This window comes from Sturnira hondurensis, unplaced genomic scaffold (assembly GCF_014824575.4).
Source record: "Sturnira hondurensis isolate 20B ecotype Veracruz unplaced genomic scaffold, ASM1482457v3 Scaffold0001872, whole genome shotgun sequence".
In the NCBI taxonomy this organism is placed as follows: Eukaryota; Metazoa; Chordata; class Mammalia; order Chiroptera; family Phyllostomidae; genus Sturnira; species Sturnira hondurensis.
The window spans coordinates 1,096,673-1,117,190 of record NW_028074503.1 but is presented as its reverse complement, the minus strand read 5'-3'; the positions used below and the strand labels follow the sequence as shown (position 1 = coordinate 1,117,190).

Sequence of the window (20,518 nt, the reverse complement as noted above, 5' to 3'; positions counted from 1 at the left end):
TGCAATAGTTATAGCAAAGTACAAGTCGTAGCAGGGGCAGCACAGCAGCAGCAATAGCAGCCTTACCTGTACTCCATTTTTGAAAGCAGAGCAAGTACAATACTGAGTAAAAAATAAACATGTAGTATTTGTTATTGGTTGTTATTGGACATTGAAGAGTTTTATGTTTCACTTATAACATCTTTTTTCCTTTCAGATACTTATCTTCAGCAAATCCTAATGATAACAGAACTAGTTCCAACACGGATAAAAGCTTGGTAGGTATTTTCTTACTCTTTTTTAAAAAGTTATCTTGTGGATAACGTATTTTGCCTGCATGATATTAAGTAAGTTATATTGCTTGTAAATATGTAGTGAAATTTCTTTTTATTTGTTTTGGCCATTTAATCAGTTTTTAATTTTTCAATATTAGTTGACATACAGTATTATATTAGTTTTAGGTGTACACCGCAGTGATTAGACATTATATAACTTACTAAGTGATTATCCTGATAAATCTCATACTCATCTGATACCATACAGTTATTAGAATATTACTGACTGTATTTCCTGTGCCATGCCTATTCTGTAACAACTACTTTATAATTCTTAATCCCTTGACCTTTTTCACCCATCCTCTCAACCCCTTGCCATCTAGCAACTGTCAAAATGGAGAAATTAAACATTTTCCATTTATTTTTATTAGTGACACTATTACAGATGTCCCCATTTCCCCCTCCTTAGCCTACCTCCACCCAGGCCCCAACCCCCATTCCCTCTGACCATCACCACACTATTGTCTGTGTCCATGGGTCATGCATCTATATTCTTTGTCTAATTCTTTTCCCTTTCCTCATTCAGTGACTCCTACTCCCTCCCCTCTAACAGTTGTCAGTCTATTCCATATATCCATGCTTCTGTTTCTATTTTGTAAATTAGATTCCACATATAAGTGAGATCATGTGTTACTTGTCTTTCTCTGACGGGCTTATTTCATTTAGCATAATAATCTCCAGGTCCATGCTGACACCAAAGCTAAAAGTTCCTTCTTACGGTGAACTTAAATTTTAACAGATTTTAAAAATATGTCTTATTGATTATGCCATTACGGTTGTCCCATTTTCCCCCTTCATTCCCCTCCCCCCTGTATACCCCCTCCTCCAATCCCCCCTTTAGTTCATTTTCATGTGTCATAAGTTCTTTAGATTCTATATTTCCCATACTATTCTTGCCCCACCCCCCATCCATTTTCTACCTACCATCTATGCTGCTTATTCTCTGTACCTTCTCCCCCCTTCTCCTCCTCCCACTCCCCTGTTGCTAACCCTCCATGTGATCTCCATTTCTTTGGCTCCACTCCTGATCTAGCTGTCCTCCTAGTTTGCTTTTGTTTTAGGTATGGTTGTTAATAATTGTGAGTTTCCTGTCCTTTCACTGTTCACATTTTTTATCTTCTTTTTCTTAGATAAGTCCCTTTAATATTTCATACAATAAGGGCTTGGTGATGATGAACTCCTTGAATATGACCTTATCTGAGAAGCACTTTATCTGCTCTTCCATTCTAAATGAAAGCTTTGCTGGATAGAGCAATCTTGGATGTAGGTCTTTGCCTTTCATGACTTGGAATACTTCTTTCCAGCCCCTTCTTGCCTGTAAGGTCTCTTTTGAGAAATCTGCTGATAGTCTGATGGGAACTCCTTTGTAGGTGACTGTCCCCTTATCTCTTGCTGCTTCTAGGATTCTCTCCTTCATTTTAATCTTGGCTAATGTAATGATGATGTGCCTTGGTGTGTTCCTTCTTGGGTCCCACTTGTTTGGCACTCTCTGAGCTTCCTGGATTTCCTGGAAGTCTATTTCCTTTGCCAGACTGGGGAAGTTCTCCTTTATTATTTGTTCAAATAAGTTGTCCACTTGTTGCTCTTCCTCTTCCCCTTCTGGTACCCCTATAATTTGGATGTTGGAACGTTTAAAGATGTCCTGGAGGTTCCTAAGCCTCTCCTCATTTTTTTGAATTCTTGTTTCTTCATTCTTTTCTGTTTGGTTGTTTCTTTCTTTCTTCTGGTCCACTCAATTTAGTCCCAGTTTCCTTTCCATCACTATTGGTTCCCTGTGCTTTTTCCTTCATTTCACTTAGTGTAGCCTTCATTTTTTCATCTAATTTGTGACCAAAATCAACCAGTTCTGTGAGCATCTTGATCACCAATGTTTTGAACTGTGCATCTGATAGGTTGGCTATCTCCTGGTTGCTTAAGAGTATGGGCTCTGGGTCTTTGATTTGTTCTCTGTTTGAGCCATAATTTTTTGGCCTGGTCATGCCTGTTATGTTGAGGCGCGGAGCCTTAGGTGTTCACCAGGGTGGGGCAACCCAGTGGCTGGGTTGTGATGCTGTCTGTGGGTAAGGGGGCAGAGAGGGAACAATGGTGCTTGCTCTGCTTTCTCTGGGATTTCAGTCCCCTCTGCAGCTTCGCACAAGCAAATTGGACCCTTCTGGTGCTGGTTCCCTGGGTGGGTAGACTGGTGGGAAACTGCAGTGGGCATGTGGGAAGCTGCAGTGCGCTTGTGGGAAGCTGCAGTGTGCTGTGGGAAGCTGCAGAGGGGCTTGTGGGAAGCTGCAGAGGGTTCGGGACCCTGTGGGTTTCTCCAACAAACTCTCCTGTGAGGCTTGGAGTCTCTCCCAGTACCTCATTCCCCACAAGTGTTTCAGTCTGTGCTTAGTTCCTGTCGCTTGGGCCCTGGGTTGCACAGTCTGTCTCACTGGCTGTTTTTTGCCTGGTTTATCTACGTATGGCGCAAATGTGTGACCAAGGTCAACTGCCCGAGGTTAGCCAACCGCCTTGTGCGTTTCACTGGGTCTGCTCATTGGGTTTCCTTCCCACGTCTGGGGTCTGCTAGGCCTGTGCCACCTGTGCCCCCGAGTCTGTCAACCACCGCCTCTTCCTGCGGGACCTCTCTCCACCAGCCACCGATTCCACTCCTCTTACCAGTCGGGATGAATGGTTTGTTGTCTGACTTCCGTAGAGTTCAGTTTTCTGTCTGTTCTGGTTGTGTTTTTGTTTCTAAATCTTTGTTGTCCTTAAATTTGGTTATGTGAGGAGGCAGTGTTCCCACCTATGCCTCCATCTTGGCTGGAAGTTAATAGATTTTTATAGTACTTTTTATCTGCTGTCTGTTCTCTTGTTTGATTTCTTGCCTAAATAACAAATGGGATATTACATGTGAGGGGAGATAATAAACTATAAGTTGCTACACAGATGGATAGTTTGGTCTTTCTAATCCCTTGGGATAGGAATTTGTGATTAATCAATTTTATCAGGAAGGGTCTTGACAGGAAAATAGATGGCACATTTGAAAGATTTAAATGAAGAGAATTCTGTATGTGTGATAAGATATGCTTAACACAAAATTTACCATTTTAACCAGTTTATAAGTGTATAATTTACCATTTTAACCAGTTTATTCAGTGGCATTAAGCACCTTCACATTATTATGCAACTATTAACCACCGTCCATCTCCAGAACCTTTTCTTCATCCAGACTAAAACTTTATATCCATTAATCTCCCAATTTCTCCCTTCCCCATCCTCCTAGTAACCATTATTCTACTTTCTATCTCTCCCAGTTTGACTGCTTTAGGTACCTCATAAGAGTAGACTCACATAATTTTTCACTTTTTGTGATTGGTTTATTTCATTTCGCATAATGTCCTCAAGGTTCATCTTTATAGCATGCATCAGTTTTATTTTTTTTGAGGCCAAGTATATTCTATTAAATGTATGAATCACAGTTTGTTTATTCATTCATTAAATGAAGAGAGTTTAATGAAGAGACTATTAACAGTGGTAGGAGCAGGATCAAAGGGGAGCAATAAATAAAGGGTGCTAAAGCACCCAATGATTAACAATGAGAAGTCATTGCCCCTAGTTTGAAGGACTTAGGGGAGGCAAATCTTGTTGCTACAGTTCTGCGAAAGCATAGAGTCATAAATAGGGAGCATAGAAGACAGAACACTGCCAGAACCACAGTAATGCAAGAGGAGTGTGGGGAGAGTGGATAGAACTTCATTTCTCCCACTTTCTAATTTCCTACTGCTGTTCCGTGTAGGCTGAAAACAACCTTAAAATTATAGGGCAACAGAATGCAGGCCGTCCAGTCTGATGGATCTTCAATGAGAAAAGGGAAAAGGAGAAATGGAGAATGACTACTGGTTTGACCACTGAAAATTACTGGAAGTAAATAGTAGAGACATGAGTCCTTTCTGTTTTCATATAGATTCAGGAGATAGAGGTTAAAGTAAAAATCTTACTTGTTTACTTTTGAGAATGTTCTTTTGGGGGAACCAGATCTTTCTTATAAATATCAGAAATAATTATCTGACCATTCTTAGATATTTTTTAACCCTTTATGTACTATAATCGAATAATTTTAACTGAGGAGGTAAGTAACAGTCATTTTTTAGGAGCTTGATAAAATTCTCTTTTTCCTTGATATTTTAACTCTTAAATGTAAGAGAACATGTGATAGGATGGGAAAGAGAGAAAAAGAGAAATGAACTGTGTGAGTACCTGTTAACTGTTTGCGTCTTCTTTTTTTCTTAAATTCTCTTTCCAATAGAGCTATTTGCCAAGTCATATAGCTAACAAGAGCTCAGAAATCTTTAAAATTTAAGCACCTTTGACCTATGGGAGGTGACGATAAGGAGGTTTTGCAACCAAGCTCTCAGTGTGTTACTTATCTGTAGGATCAGTAGTACATCAGGACTTCAAAAAAATAATCAGTGGAGTCATGTTTTAGGGGGTTGATCTTGTTATTGGTGATTACCATAACTTTTTTTCAGTGGCTGTTGCCTTTTTATCTTTTGTTCTGGTAAGTATCACAGGGGAAGAAGGAAACATTGGCATGCATAGTATTTCTGTTCATCTAGAAGTAAATATAAAAAAAAAGTCAGCTAATTTAATTTTTAACTCTTCTTTGAAATGAAAGCCTTCTAGCAGAGAAGCTAGTGAACAACTTTGCGATTGCCAAATACAATGAATAATTTTCATTCCATACTTAATTTTCTGTTTTGCTGCATTTGTCACTAATTCCTTCTCCTTAGAAGTGTTTATAACTTTTTCATATGCTCATTCTTTTTTTCTTTTTTCTTCCTGTCTCTTTGGATTTTATTTTCAGTCCACTTTGCTGATTCTCTTCCCCCCTCCTCATATCCTTTATCCTTCTTCCGTCCCCCTTTAATTACTAAATTTTTCTCAGGGTGGTTCCGATCTTGGCTCTCTGTTCATTTTCTGTAGGTAATCTCATACATATCCAGCTTGCTCCTCTGAGCTCTATACCTGAATTTCTTTTCTTTTTCTGTCTAACTGGGCTTCTCTTCCTACACATCTCTCAGGCACCTCAACCTAGGCTAAACCTAAACTCAGTTCTTCTCTCTCCATCCCCTTCCCAGTAGTTTTTAGTTACTTGCATTTGTAATGGTACTTTGTTCTTATTTCAAATCAGTCATTAGGTTATAAATTCTGCCTTCTAATTTGCACAGTTATATGTTTCCTTCTCTCATTCCTAAAACCTCTACCTTGTATCAGACCTCTATACTCTTTTGCCTAAACTGTTTCAATAGATGATTAATTGGTTGCTTTGTGTAGAATTTTTCTATCTTCTAATCTATTCATTTTATTTACTGAAGTGATGTTTCTAAAATGCGAGTACTATGTCATTTCTCTTTTTAAAATGCTTATACATCTAAGTCATTCACTCCTCTTCTTGCATACAAAGATCATGGTCCTGCTCACCTTTCAGGTATTAATGTTATTTGTTCTCCCTGTTGTATTATGTGTGCTGCGTATAGTTAGTTTCTTTCAATTTCCCAAATATATCATTTTCTTCTGCCTCTACTTTTGCAAGGCTAAAATGCCTGCCTTCTGCCATCTTTTCTGTTTGGTAAGTATGATTGATCTTGTAGGTTTCATCTCAAACTTGACATGTTCCTGGAAGAATCGGATGTGATTTCTTACATTCATACCATTTTACATCTAATTTTATTATTACTTACTATATTCATTACATTGTAATTTTTATGTATATGTTGTGGGTGACTGTAGGTTCTTTTCACCCTCTCATTCTCCCATGCCTCACTATTTAACTGTTAGCTTCATAAGAACTCTTATGAAGAGTTACCAAATCTTTTTTTATTTTTGTATTACTATTCCCCCCATTGTGCCTGATGTATGTGTAGGTGTTGGGAGAGGGGGATAATGCTTGTTAAATTAATAATAAAGTGTCAGATAGAAAGGAAAAGGGTAAGATTGAATCAAACAATTCCTGCCTAAACAGTGTAAAATGGTCACATAAACTTGCTATTTTTAAATTCTCTATGAATATTCTTAGTAGAATGAGTTTTGTTTTGTTTTCAATTAAAGCAGGAAAGTTTGCAAAAAACAATTTATAAGCTGGAAGAACAGCTACATAATGAAATGCAGTTAAAAGATGAAATGGAGCAGAAGTGCAGGTAAGAAAGTAATTATGTTTTTTATATTGAAAGTTGTACAGCAAAGCTTATTTAAAGCTTTCACTCTATAAACACTGGAAAATAAGCAGAAGTAAGATGGTGATATAAAGATTGGTACTGATACACAATCAATGAAAAATGTTTAGGTTAGAATTGGAAAGTAATATGTATGTTGGCATTATAGAGGTATTTTCCTCCGAATATAAAATGCATTGTTTCCCCAAGGTCTTTATTAAAAAACTGTATAGTGTTGATTCATCTCGTGCCTGATTTATTGTTTTTCTCTTCCATTTTAATGAGATAGCTAAAAGAGCAGATTAGTTTGCATTACCTAAAATGCTTTCTAAAATGTAAATATTGTTAAAGATTAGAATTCACTAAGTTTCAGATACAGACATTCTATTTTCCACTATGATCTTTTTAGGACAGTAATCAGAATTTTTTGCCATGAGTCTAAATTTAATAAGAGTGTATATTTATGAAAAGATAGATTATTTTAAATAATGTAGCATCATGGTGAGTTACTTATTAATTAGAACTTTTTATAATTACATTTTTAGTGGATATATTGTGTAAATGAAATACAGAGGTAATGTAGAGATAAAGTATGCAACAAACTGAATTGGAAAACTGGCAGTTTTGTGATCGGGGTAAAAGAAAACAAGTAAAATTCTCACTGCATACCATTCCTGATAGATTAAGTAGTTAAGCATATAATGCAAACCTCTCTTTATAACAGCCCTTGAGTAAAAGTAAATAATTAACTGATGCCAAGATTTGCAGTGAATTTCTAAGTATAAAATATGGAAATAAGGGAAGGAAATAAATAGATGCTATTGCATACACCTGAGAAGTTGCTATATCCAAAAAATACTATAATCAAAATTAAAAGGTAAATGACAAACTAGTGGTGGTGGTGATGGTGGGGATCTTTTTGAGGAAGAAAATAAGAATGGCCAAAGTGGCCAGTAATCACGTGAAAATGGGGGAGGAGGAATGTGGGTGCCTAAGATGATGAGTCTGGGAAGATCGACAGAATCTAGAACTTGGATGACTTTGTTTTTGACAAGCTAAGAAAATTGTAATTTTTATCTTAAGGGTGATGGGAAAAACACTCTTAAAGTTATTAAACTAAGAAGTAAAAAAAAAAACCTCTTAGAGATAGAAGTAAAGATCTGATCAAATTTGCTTTTTAAAAAGAAGTCTGCTTAGTTGGCAGTACTTGACATTTATTAATTCTGTATGGGAATGAGGAAGAAAGATCAGTCAAGGAAAACTCCATTCCCTTCACTACGGGACACTTGGAGAAGAAGCAGATTAGTATTGTGGGTAGGGGTATGGAGCAGAGGGAATAAGTTGAGTTCTGGAAATGCAGAATAAAGTATTTGATGAGATATCCATGGAAACGGTTGTATATACAAATTTGAAGCTCAGAATTCTATTCAGGGCCAAAGAAAATAAATTGTGATGGAGATAATATAATTTCAATTTATCTTAAATTGCACAAGTTGCTAGTGGGTATATTTACTGATATATATATATATATATATATATTTATATATACACATACATACATATAGATGCCACCTTTTGCTTTAGTTAGTTAATCTTGTATTAAAAGTTAAATGGCTAATTTTTATTTAGTAGCAAGTGACATTAGAGGTCCTTAACCTGGAATCCATAAAGGGTCCATGGATGATATTTGGGGTGTTTAAACTTAGATGAGAAAATTTGAATATTTTCTCTAACTTATAAGTGAAATTCAGCATTTCCTTTAATTATGAACATAGCCAATAATCAACAATAATTTGCAGTAACTGAATTTTTTATCACCAATAGAAATTATAAATATTTTATTATAATATTTATCTCTAAGTATAATTTGTGCTCACTGCTACTTTGAAATTACTGCCATAGATCTTATAATTTAATAAATTAACAAAGAAGCACACATATTACTGAATTACACATTTTTTAAAGTTTATGATTGTATTTCAGTATAAACTTGGCTTTTTTTAATCCTATGTATTTTATTTTATGCTTCTAAAAATATTATTCTAAGAAAGAGCAATAATAAGCTTCACCAGACTGCCAAAGAGATCCACAGCACAAAAAAATGTTGCAAAATCTTAGTTAAATGGAAAAGAAAGAAGTGTGGGGTTCTACTCATGGTCAATAAAAAAATAAACATATTTCTAATCTGTAATGCTTTTGTTTTTACAGAACTTCAAACATTAAACTAGACAAGATAATGAAAGAATTGGATGAAGAGGTACTTTTTGTTTTCTAATGAAACATGTTCCTTTTCAAGAGTTCCCCCCGCCCTTTTTGGATTATTTTATTTCCTGAGAAAATTACATTTGAACTTTATAGGTTGAAATATAAAGAATTATGATGAGAGGTCCATGTAGGACTTGCAGGTTCAAGTAATGTAGATTAGATTATACTTTAGTTTCTTTTGTAATTTTATTGTAGAACACTTGAAATTTTAGCATAAAAATGTTATTTCAGTGATTCTTAATATTTGCAAACCAGTGGCAAAGGAGCAAAAGAATCAAGATCATAAATTGAATCTAGCTATAACCAAAAAAGACAAATAGGAAAGAGGAAAGAATACAATTTCAAAAGGACTAAATAACAATTCCATGTGAACAAATGGGAAATAATATTGATTTTTAAAAATTATGTAAGTTTTCCATTGTCATTTAACAAGTTTTTATTATCAGGGAAATACAGCATAAAAATCTCAATACAGATGTTTGTTTGCAAATATGTAATACATTTTCATTCCCTTTGGTTAACTTGTAAAAGTCTTTCTACCACGTATATGAAAGTCCTTTGAAAAGACACATACTCTGTGTCATCTTCTTCTCATTGATTATTTCCTTTGACCTTTTAGATTCAATCTTTTCAGTGGTTTTTGTGCTGTCCTAATTTTCTGTCCTGTTAGGGAATAATGTCAGTAGTAGGGTTTTGTTGCTTTCTTTTTTTCATTTGTAGCTTTAGATATGTATATATAGTTATCTGAGAAGATGAAGATAGTATTTTACCAACCTGCCATTAGTCATTGTGTACTCAGCCTAGCACTACTTATTTGATAATAAGTATTTAAGAAATCCTTTTTGCATATCCTCTACTTTTTATTCCATTTCTGAAACCGGTAAAATTCAGGTGGGCTAGATTCAAATTATTCAGCTTTCCAATTCAAGGTAGAAAAGAGATCTTAATTATAACATTAGAATACAATATTCTTCCCTTACCTGCTAGGAATACATTTCAAGACCCCTAGTGGATGCCTGAAACACCCAATATATTACGTTTTTTTCTTTCATGTACATCCCTTTTCACTTAAAGGAACCACTTTACGGCTTTCCTTCGACATATCTGAATTGCCACCATCGCAGTTCTTGAGCTTTGGGGCCGTTATTAAGTAAAACCATGAGGACTGTGATACCATGACAGTTCGATAACCAGGATGGAGAGCCTATACAGACAGCATCGGTATGCTGGACAAAGAGATGATTCACAGTGCAAGTAGTACAATGTGAGACTTTTATCACACTGCTCAGAATTGTGTACAGTTTAAAACATAGAAATTGTTTATTTCTAGAATTTTCCACTTAATATTTCTGGACCTCAGTTGACTATAGGTAACTGAAACTGTGAAAAGTGAAACCACAAATAATGGACTGCTATAATCTTGCTTCTGAAAAGATGGAGTGAAAGTACTTTTCCCCTATTTCTCCTACAAAGTACAACTAAAAAATCCTTGACATTAATTATAAGACAAACATAAAAAGATTCTGAATGGTAAAGAGAAAGCAAGACAGCTAGAGGACTTGGGGCCCAAGAAATGACACAGAAACTAGTATTATGGATTTTCTTTTCCCAGCATATATCCCAGACTGCATACTGGAGAAACCAGCAATCTGGAAACACCAACAAGCACAGACAAGAAAAGCCTCTCTCTTTAGCCAATGGACCAGAAAAGGGTCAGGCTAGCAAATCAGAAAACTTACACAATTACATAGTCACTGCTCTAGTCAACCAACACAGCATAAAAAATGTAATGCCACTCTCACGGGCAAATGCTAAATGAAGAGCCTAGATTTTCAGCCATTTGACACAGTGGTGTCAGAGAAGATCCAGTGGAGAGACTTTTGTATCCACTGAGAAATGGCAAATCTTCCTCCCACCTCCTCAGGCAATGTCATTGGAAACCATGTAGGGAGTCTAGTTTTTCTACCGAATTCAACAAACAACCCTTCCCACTCCCTGCTGGGGTAGTGTCAGAAAAGGCCAGGTAGTGAGTTTGAGTCTTTAACACTGAAATGACGAGCCTTCCCTGCTCAGCCATGGTTTTATCAGTAGAGACTTAGTGGGGTACCAGAACTCCCATTTCCATCTAACAGTAAATAAGGATCCATGCCCCCACAATCTCTGTGTCTTGAAAGATCAAGTGGAAAACCTACATTTTTACCTCCATCTGGCAGAAAGTAGGCAGTATCTCATTAATCCCACTAGAACAGTGACAAATGAGACCTGACAAAATATGACTTAAGTAAGACATGGAACATTGTAAAATAATACCCAAATATCCAGGTTTCTATTGAAACAATAAACACAGTAAATAGATGCCAACACTGATGTAACAGTTGTCAAAATTATCTGACACGGATTTAAAGGAATCATCATAAATATGTTTCAGTGAGTAACTACAAACATATTTGAAACAAATGAAAAATTTGTTAGAAAGTCTCAGCAAAAAAATAGAAAGTCTTAGCAGAGACATAGAAGATATAAAGTAGAACCAACAAAAAATAACAGTAACTAAATAAAAATTTCATTGAGTGAGTTCAACAGCAGAATGAAGCATACCAAGTAACGAATCAGAGAACTTGAAGAGAGAACAACAGAAATTATACAGTGTGAATAACAGTGGAAAAAAGTGTATTATAGAAATGTACACTTAAACGCTATATAATCTTACTAACCAATGTCACCTCAATAAATTTAATTTAAAAAATTTTTTTAAAGTTCTAACATTCGGGTCATTGAAATTGATGACGGAGAGGAGAAAGGGGGCTGAAAATTCCACAAATTTGGCAAGCCATGAATCTACAAAGAGACAAATGTACAAGAAGTGGAGTGAATCACAAAGAATAAACCCAAAGATACCCACACCGTGATGTACAATGGTCAGACTTCTGAAAACTAATGACAAAGAAGAAATTTTGCATTCAACAAAAGACACTTAACTAGTGAGAAGATTATTAACAAATGACAGCAGATTTATCAGAAACCATGGAGAGTAGAGGAGTGTCACAGTATTTTTCACTGGCTGAGAAAAATTGTCAACCCAGCAGTCTTTGTGCAATGAAACATCTTTTCCAATGAAAATCACAGAGAGCATTCTCAGATGGAAGAAAGCTTAAGAGAAGTTGTCACCCACACACCTTCCCTAAAAGATTTGCTAAAGCGAATTCTCTAAATATATAGGGGAAATGGTAAAATACAGAATCTTGACATAATAGAAAGAAGAAAGAACAACAGAGTAAAAATATGGGTAAATACACTACACTTGCCTTCTCCTTTTGAGTTTTTAAATATTATTTTTGGCAGTTGAAGCAGAAATTACATTATTGGCTACTGTGGTTCTCTATACATGTAGAAGGAATATTTAATATAATTATATACAGGAGGATAAAGAGATATAAGGGCAGGTATAGGTTTTATGGTTTAATTAAACTGGAAAGATGTCAACACCAGTAGACTGATGAACTATGTACAAGTTGATACCCTAAAAGACACTGTAGATAAATAAAAATAGAATACTAAAAAATGTTCAAGTAATCCACTGAAAGAGAAAAAAGCTAAAAAATGGGAGACTTAATTCTAACAATACTTACATTAAGTGGAAATTAAGTAAAGCAACAATTACTTTTTAAATTGATTTGAGAGAGAGAGAAACATTGATCTGCCTTTCTACCCACTTAAGCATTCATTGGTTGATTCCTATATGTGCCCTGATCCATGGACTCAGCCGGCAAACTTAGCATATCAGGACAACACTCCAACCAACTAAGTTACCTGGCCAGAGCCTAAATGTAGCAGCAATTAAAAGAAATATATTTCCAGAGTAGATTTTTTTAATGACCTAACTATATACTATCTACAAGAAGTTCTCTGTGAATGTAACTATACAGATAATTTGAAAGTAAGAGGATGGAAAAATATATCACGCAAACATTAGCAAAAAGAAAGCAGTGGCAATGTTAATAATCAGGTAAGTTAGACTTCAGGACAAAGAATGTGATTAGTAGGGGCAGAGAAATATAGCACATTAATGATAATAAGGTCAATGCACGAATAAATAACATTCCTAAATTTGAACTCATCAAACAACAAAGCTACAAAATAAGTGAGGCAAAAGGAGAAATAGACAAATCCATAATTATTGTTGGGTGACTTCAATATCAGTCCATAAATAGAGAATCTGAAAACATATAGGAGACTGAACCACATCATCAAACAGCTACAAGATCTAGCCAGCATTGATAGAATCTTCCACCCAGCTACATCAAAATACACATTCTATTCAAGCACTCAAGGAACACATTCTAAGATAGAGCACACCCTGAGCAAACTCCTGCAAATTTAAAAGAATTGAAGTCATGCAGAATGTCTCCTCTGACCAAATATAATTAAACTATAATGAATAGCAGAAAGATCATCAGGCAGATCTGTAAACATACAGAAACCAAACAACACAGTTCTAAATAATCCATAGATACATGTGGAAATCTTGAAGCAAAAGAAAAAATATCTTGGAATGTTAATAACATTTCATAAGTTAGCTTAAAAAGTAATGGCTGTTCATCTTTAAAAAATATATATTTGAACAATGAAAGTGAAAATAAAACATGAAATTTATTGAATGCAGCTACCATAGTGCTCTAAGGGTAATTTGTATATTAAATGCCTTCATTAGAAAGGATTAAAAAATCTCAAATCATTTATCTGTGTTTGCACCTCAGGAACCTGGAAGAGCAAAAATAAGGAAGGAAAAACAAGACCAGAGATCAATGGAATTGAAAACAAAAACAAAAATCAATAAAAAATAGCTGTTTGGAAAGATCAGCAAAATTGATAAACCTCTAGCAAGACTGACAAGGGAAAAAGAGGACACAAATGTGCTGTTTCACAAATGAAATGCCTGGCTGATGTGGCTTAGTGGATTGAACACTGACCTGCAAACTGAAAGGTCATTGTTTCAGTTCCCAGTCAGGGCACTTGCCTGGGTTGCAAGCCAGGTGTCCCCAGTTGGGGGCATACAAGAGGCATCTGGTCGATATATCTCTTGCACATTGATATGTCTCTCCTTCTCTTTTTGCCTCCCTTCCCCTTTCTATCTAAAAATAAATAAATCTCTCTTTTTAAAAGAAGGAGTAACACAAGGCATACACACATCAAAAGGATCATAAGAATTCTGCAAAAAATTATAAACATAAATGTAAAATTTAGATTAAATGGACTAATTCCTACTAAAATGCAAACTACCACCATTCACCCAATGTGAAATAGATTATTTGAAAAGCCCTCTATAACTTCTAAAATGAATTTATAATTTAAGAGATTCCCCTAAGAAGTAATCACCAGGACCAGATGATTTTACTAGAGAATTCTTCTAAGTGTTTAAGAATTAACACCAATTCTATACTATCTCATCCAGAAAATATAAAAGGAGGGAATACTTTCCAATGAACTTCAAGACATTACTACAAAGAAAAGTATAGATCAGCATTCCTCAATTTATAACCAACTGATTTTTGAGAAAGGTGCAAAAATAATTCAGTAGAGGAGGGATAGTGGTGCTGGAACAATTGGAGATCCATAGGCCAAAATATGAACCTCAACTTAAGTCTCACAGCATATGTAAAAATTAACTCAAAATGGGTCATATATTTAAATGCAAACATAAAAATATAAATTATTATAGAAAATCATTGGACCTGAGCAGCTCAATGAAGAGTTCTTAGACATGACACCACAAACATGATCCATATAAGGGGAAAAAATTTTAATAAATTGGAATAGTCAAAATTAACAATATTTGCTCTGTAAAAAAAAACCCTGATAAGACCCTGGCCAATATAGTTCAGTTGGTAAGAACTAACTGAAGGGTTTCTGGTTTGAGTCCTCTGTGTTCCAGCACTGGGATAGCAACTCAGATGGCTCTAGGTCATATAGGGAGGAACTGAATTGTCTGGCATTAGGGCGTGGAGTGGGAGGCAGCTTTCTCTTAGACAAAAATGCTGACAGAGGCCCCTTGATCCTTTGATGAACCCTCCTTTCCCAGAGCTGGCAGAGGGTGGTGGGGAGGGGGCATATCTGAATCTCAGTCAACTTGGTTCACATTATTTGCCCTGTTTTGTTGATTTCCTGAGGTTCCATCCACCAGTCTTGTAGACCCACCCAAACTGTTTCCAGTGGTTTTCCATATGAATTGACTATTTTAGCTCATGCTTCACACTTTTCCAAAATGCTCAAACAAACAGCATCTGGCTTTAGTATGCCTCATACCTCTCGGCAAGTGGCCTCAGGCCTGGCACCAACAGCAGCCTGCCTTGTTTTACAGCTTGGCTTCTCCTAAACACTGCCAAGCCCAGCACAAGTAGTAGCCATTTTTAGATTACTTTGTAGCTCAACCTGGGTGACCCTGGGCAGAACACAGGTCCTGGCAGACCTTGGTGTGCACCTCCTGGGATTCCTCAAAGCTAGCACACCTGGTGGACAGCGTCAGACCATGGCAGAGCACCACCACCCAATCAACTCTTCAAGTGATATGCTCAAAGGTGGAATCAGTGGACATTGGAGCCCTGCTGATGTACGTCCTGCACTGTGGGGCAGGCCACTGCACAGATGAGCCTCTAGGGTGGTTGGTGGTTGCAGCCAGTCATTGTAGCTGATTGGCCTGGGGGTAAGTCCCTTTTGTTGACATGCCACACAAATCAAGATTCAGCTACAACAAGAGAGTGTACACAGCCATATGGTGGAGGTGGGGTATACATGGAACGCTCAGCCTGAGTGACTGGGGAGGCGGTGCCATGACCCTACACAATACCTACTACATTAGGCCACCTTGCCAACCCTGAGGGCTTAGCAGCTCTACCTGATACATACAAAAAAACTCAGGGAGGCTGTCAAAATGAAGCAACAAGTAAACATGTCCCATATGAAAGAACAGAACTCCAGAAAAAGAACTAAACAAAATGGAGACAAGCAGTGTACTAAATACTGGTTCAGAACACTGGGTATAAGGTTGCTCAATGAACTTAGGGGAAGAGCAGTTGAATTTAGAACTTCAACAGCATAAAAAAGGACTACCCAGAAGTTAAGGATACTCTAACTGACATGAAGAATAATTCACAGGGAATCAACAGTGAGAGCAGATGAAGTCAAGAATCAAATCAGCGATTTGGAATAATAAGGAAAGAAAAAATGGAATATAAGGAAAGAAAAAACACCCAATCAAAACAGCAAAGTGAAAGAAGAATTAAAAAGATTTAAGGAGCCTCTGGGACAACTTCAAGCACAGTAACATTATTATCATGAAGATACCAGAAGGGAAAGAGAGAGAGCAGGAAACAAAATACAATTAAGATTAAATATATAAAATAAAAACCTATTAGAATAATGAAGGAAAACTGCCCAAACCTGGTGAAGAAAATAGACATATAAGTCCAGGAAGCACAGAGTTCCAAACAAGATGAACCTAAAGAGGCCCACATCAATACACATCATAATTAAAATGCTGAAAGTTAAAGACAGAGAGCCTTAAAAGCATCAAGAGAAAAGCAGTTAGTTACCTACAAGGGAGCTCCCTTAAAACTGTCAGCTGATTTTTCAACACGAACTTTGCAGGCCAGAAGGGACTGGTAAATATTTGATCATATGCACCCAAACCCATGTGTAATATGCACCCATGGTTTGGGTGCATATGATTCACATTCCAGATCCAGAAAATTATCAGTACAGGAAAGTATGGGAGGCACCCAGTCGGTGCTTCTCCCTCACATCAGTGTTTCTCTTCTCTCTTCCTCTCTCTCTAAAAACAATGAGAAAAAGTCCTCGGGTGAGGCTTAAATAAAATTATATATATATATATATGTGTGTGTGTGTGTATATATATAATTTTATATATATATATAATTTTATATATATACACACACATACATACACACACATGTGTGTGTATGTGTGTATAAGCAATAAAATGGCAGTAATTACAAATGTATCAATAAGTGAATCTAAAAAACAAAATAAATGAAGGAGCAAAACAGAAACAGACTCATAGATATAGGAAACATTTTGACAGTTGCCAGATGGGATAGGGTTGGAATGAGTGAAAATGGTGAAAGGATTAAGAAATACATATTGGGCCCTGGCTGGTGTGACTCAGTGGGTTGAGTGGTGGCCCGTGAACCGAAGGGCCACTGGTTCTATTCCCAGTTAGGGCACATGCTGGGGTTGTGGGCCAGGTCCCCAGTAGGGGGCACATGAGATGCAACCACACATTGACATTTCTCTCTCTCCCTTTCCTTCTCTCTAAAAATAAATTTATTTATTTATTTATTTTTACAAAAAAGAAGTATATATTGGTTGTTACAGAAGTCATGGGGATATAAAATACAGCATAGGAAACATAGTTAATAATATTCTAGAACTATGGTGTCAAATGGGTACTCAAGTTATCAAATACTCAAAGTACTCAAATAACACTTTGTAAGTTATTTAACGTTTTGTCAATGGGGTGTATACATGAACCTAAAATAATATGGTACGTCAACTATAATTGAATAATAAAAAATTATTTACCCTAGCCAGGTATCTCAGTTGGTTAGAGCGTTGTTCCAGCGCTCTAGAGCATGCCAAGGTTGTGGTTTCGATCCCTGGTCAGGGCACATGCAAGAATCAACCAATGAATGCATAAATAAGTTGAACTAAAATAATAATAAAATAATAATAAATTATCTAAATTGAATAAGAATGAAAATTGTCAGAAGACATGAACGTATATTTCATCAAAGTGGATGACAAGCTCATGAAAAGATGTTCAACATCATTAGCTATTAGAGAAAAGCAGATTAAAAACCACCACAAGATATCATTATATTACAACAAATAAAATTAAAAATAGTGTCAATACCAAAACTGACAAAGACATGGAGAAACTGGATTACTTATGTGTGACAGCTGGGAATGTGAAATGGTATGGCTATTCTGGAAAATAGTTTGGCAGTTTCTTAAAATACGAAACGTGCAACTATCATGTGAACTAGCATTTGGACAGTAATCTCAGAATAATGAAAACTCATTCTCACAAAAACCTGTATAATGCTCTTCAACGTAGCTTTATTTTTAATAGCTAAAATGTAGAAAGAAGCTAAATGTTCCATAGTAGGTCAATGATTCAATAAAGTTTGATACAAATGTACCATAGAATACTACTCAGCAACCAAAAGGAATGAACTATTTATACAACTTGGATGGATTTCAAGGGGATTATATTGACTGTAAAAGCCTATCTCAAAAGGTCCATACTATATGATTCACTATTATATAATCTCAAAATGAGAATATTACACAGATGGAGGAGTCATTGGTTGCCAGCGATATGGGTGGTAGGGGAACAGAGATGAGTGTGGCTATAAGTGCTTGTTAGAAGTAGATCATTGTGCTGATAGAACATTTCTATTTCTGAATTGCAATGGTGGCTACCTGAATCTGCATATGAGATAAAATGACAGAACTATACATACTTTATACCAGTATCAATTTCCTGATTTTATTAGAGGAAAAGGAGTGGAAGGGTGCATAAGACCTCTCTGTTCTGTCTTTGCAATTTTCTGAAATATACCATTATTTCAAAATAACAAAACAAAAAATTAGAAAAAAGTTTTAGAATTGGAAAGACTTTTTATATGATCTGTCAAATTATAGTAAACTGAGAGCATTTTACATAAAATACATTTTTAAAAGACTTTATTTATCTTTAGAGGGGAAGGAAAGGAGAGAGGGAGAGAAATATCAGTGTATAGTTGCCTCTCATGTATCCCCTGCTGGGAACTGACCTGCAACCCAGGCATGTGCCCTGACTGGGAATTGAACCGCGTTCCTTTGGTTCACAGGCCTGTGCTCAATCCACTGAGCTACACCAGCCAGGGCTTAAAAAATATTTTTTTAATTAAACATGGGAAAGCCCAGGGGGGAAAAAGCACTATAAAGGCAGTTTTCCTAGCATAGAGTCTTTTTTTTTAAGGTTTTATTTATTTTTAGAGTAAGGGAGAAGGTGAGGGAAACAATCAGCTGCCTCTTGCAGGTCCCCATATGGGGACCTGGCCCAAAACCCAGGCAGGTGCCCCCACCGGGATTTGAACTGGTGACTCTCCAGTTTGCAGTCTGGCGCTCAATCCTCTGAGCCACACCAGCCAGGACCCTAACGCAGAGTTTTGCAGATGAAAATGAAGCAGTTGAAAGTAGGATATGCTGACAGTGGCAACTCAGAAGATAAATTATTAAGTTGTAGAAGTTTGCTGGGGTTTTTTTTCAACTTCTTTCTTTATAGTTTCATTATCTAAAATAGGTATTTACTTCTTTGCTTTTTAATATGCATTAGTAAGTAGATACATAGAATATCTTAGAAAGGTAAGTTGTTGAGACAGGGAGAAGACTGAAGGAGACACAGGGACTGGTTAATGTAACTGCACACACTGTAGCATTTGGTGTCATTTGAGCTTTGCACCATTTAGTTATCAAATATGTTATTACCTAACCCTTTTCATATTTTATATCTTAAATATAGGAGTAAATAAACTAAGATATTGATAATATAATGCACTGTGGTCATCTTAAACTAATAAAGTGGCTTTCAATCTGATGGGTTTTTATATTCATATAGTTAAAACTCCCTGAAAATTTTATATATGTAGTTCGAATAGAGGATTCTCACTGTCTTCTAAGACAAGCTAATTCTGTTATTAAAAAGTTATCATTAGGAGGTACTACCTATTTTTGAAACAAAAAAATCCATCTTAAGTCTTTGTGTTTTGTTTTTAAGAACAATGTATTCTCTCAAATAAATGAGTATTAATTGCGATGGTAACTTTTGTCACCATTCCAGGGGAATCAAAGAAGAAATCTAGAATCTACAGTGTCTCAGATTGAGAAAGAGAAAATGTTGCTGCAGCACAGAGTTAATGAATACCAAAGAAAAGCAGAACAAGAAAATGAAAAGAGGAGAAATGTAGAAAATGAAGGTAAATTGTTACTTCTTTTGAAAAAAGCTGGAATTTCTAACACTATCATTGAGGTCTTTGTCGTGAGGTTTTCTTAAATTTAGTATCTGTGATATATTTTTAAAACCCTAAGACACTTCCTGAGTTAAATACCCATGTCCCAAGATAAATATATAACATATTAAATTCAGTAGTAATGTTTTAGGTAGTGATTTCTATCCTTATGTGCTTATTAGAATCTCCTGGAAAGGTTTAAAGAGTACTGATAACATAAACTCCAGAGATTCTAATTTAATTGATCTAGACATGTGGCTTGAAGATCAGTGTTTTGTATTAAGCTCTCTAGGCACTTCTAACAAATAGCCATATTAGAGAACTCCTGAACCAGAATTTCATATGTTTAATGTTTGTGTTATAAATGCTTTTAGAATAGCTTTCTGCACCCTTTGATCCTGTGATTTCACTTCCAAGAATTTTTACATACACACTTACACACATGCACACTGATGTAGAAACAGGGCTATTCATTATAGCAATTTTTAAAATGGAAAAAATTATAAACAACATAAGAGTAATCAATGATATAATAAATTTTGTTATGCTTATGTCACAGAATACTACACATCTTATAAAAGAATGAAGCATCTCCTATGTTATAAAAGAATATCTAAGATGTATCTTTAAGTGAAAAAAATACAGATTGTTTAAAATGAAAGTGCTTGTCTCTATAGCTTAAATA

The 20,518-nt window shown here is 35.8% G+C and overlaps 1 protein-coding gene across 2 annotated transcripts in view; it reads left to right on the top strand.

Annotated features, from left to right (window-relative positions):
- ROCK1 (Rho associated coiled-coil containing protein kinase 1) overlaps positions 1-20,518 on the top strand; it is a 158,611-nt gene that overhangs the window by 78,080 nt on the left and 60,013 nt on the right. The window contains exons 11-14 of one of the 2 annotated variants that reach the window (XM_037031681.1): positions 197-257; positions 6,396-6,481; positions 8,705-8,753; positions 19,665-19,800. In XM_037031681.1, the coding sequence (XP_036887576.1) occupies positions 197-257; positions 6,396-6,481; positions 8,705-8,753; positions 19,665-19,800 (332 nt within the window). Of the gene's footprint in view, positions 1-196; positions 258-6,392; positions 6,482-8,704; positions 8,754-19,664; positions 19,801-20,518 lie in introns of both variants that reach the window. The other variant, XM_037031672.1, reaches the window with a different exon arrangement.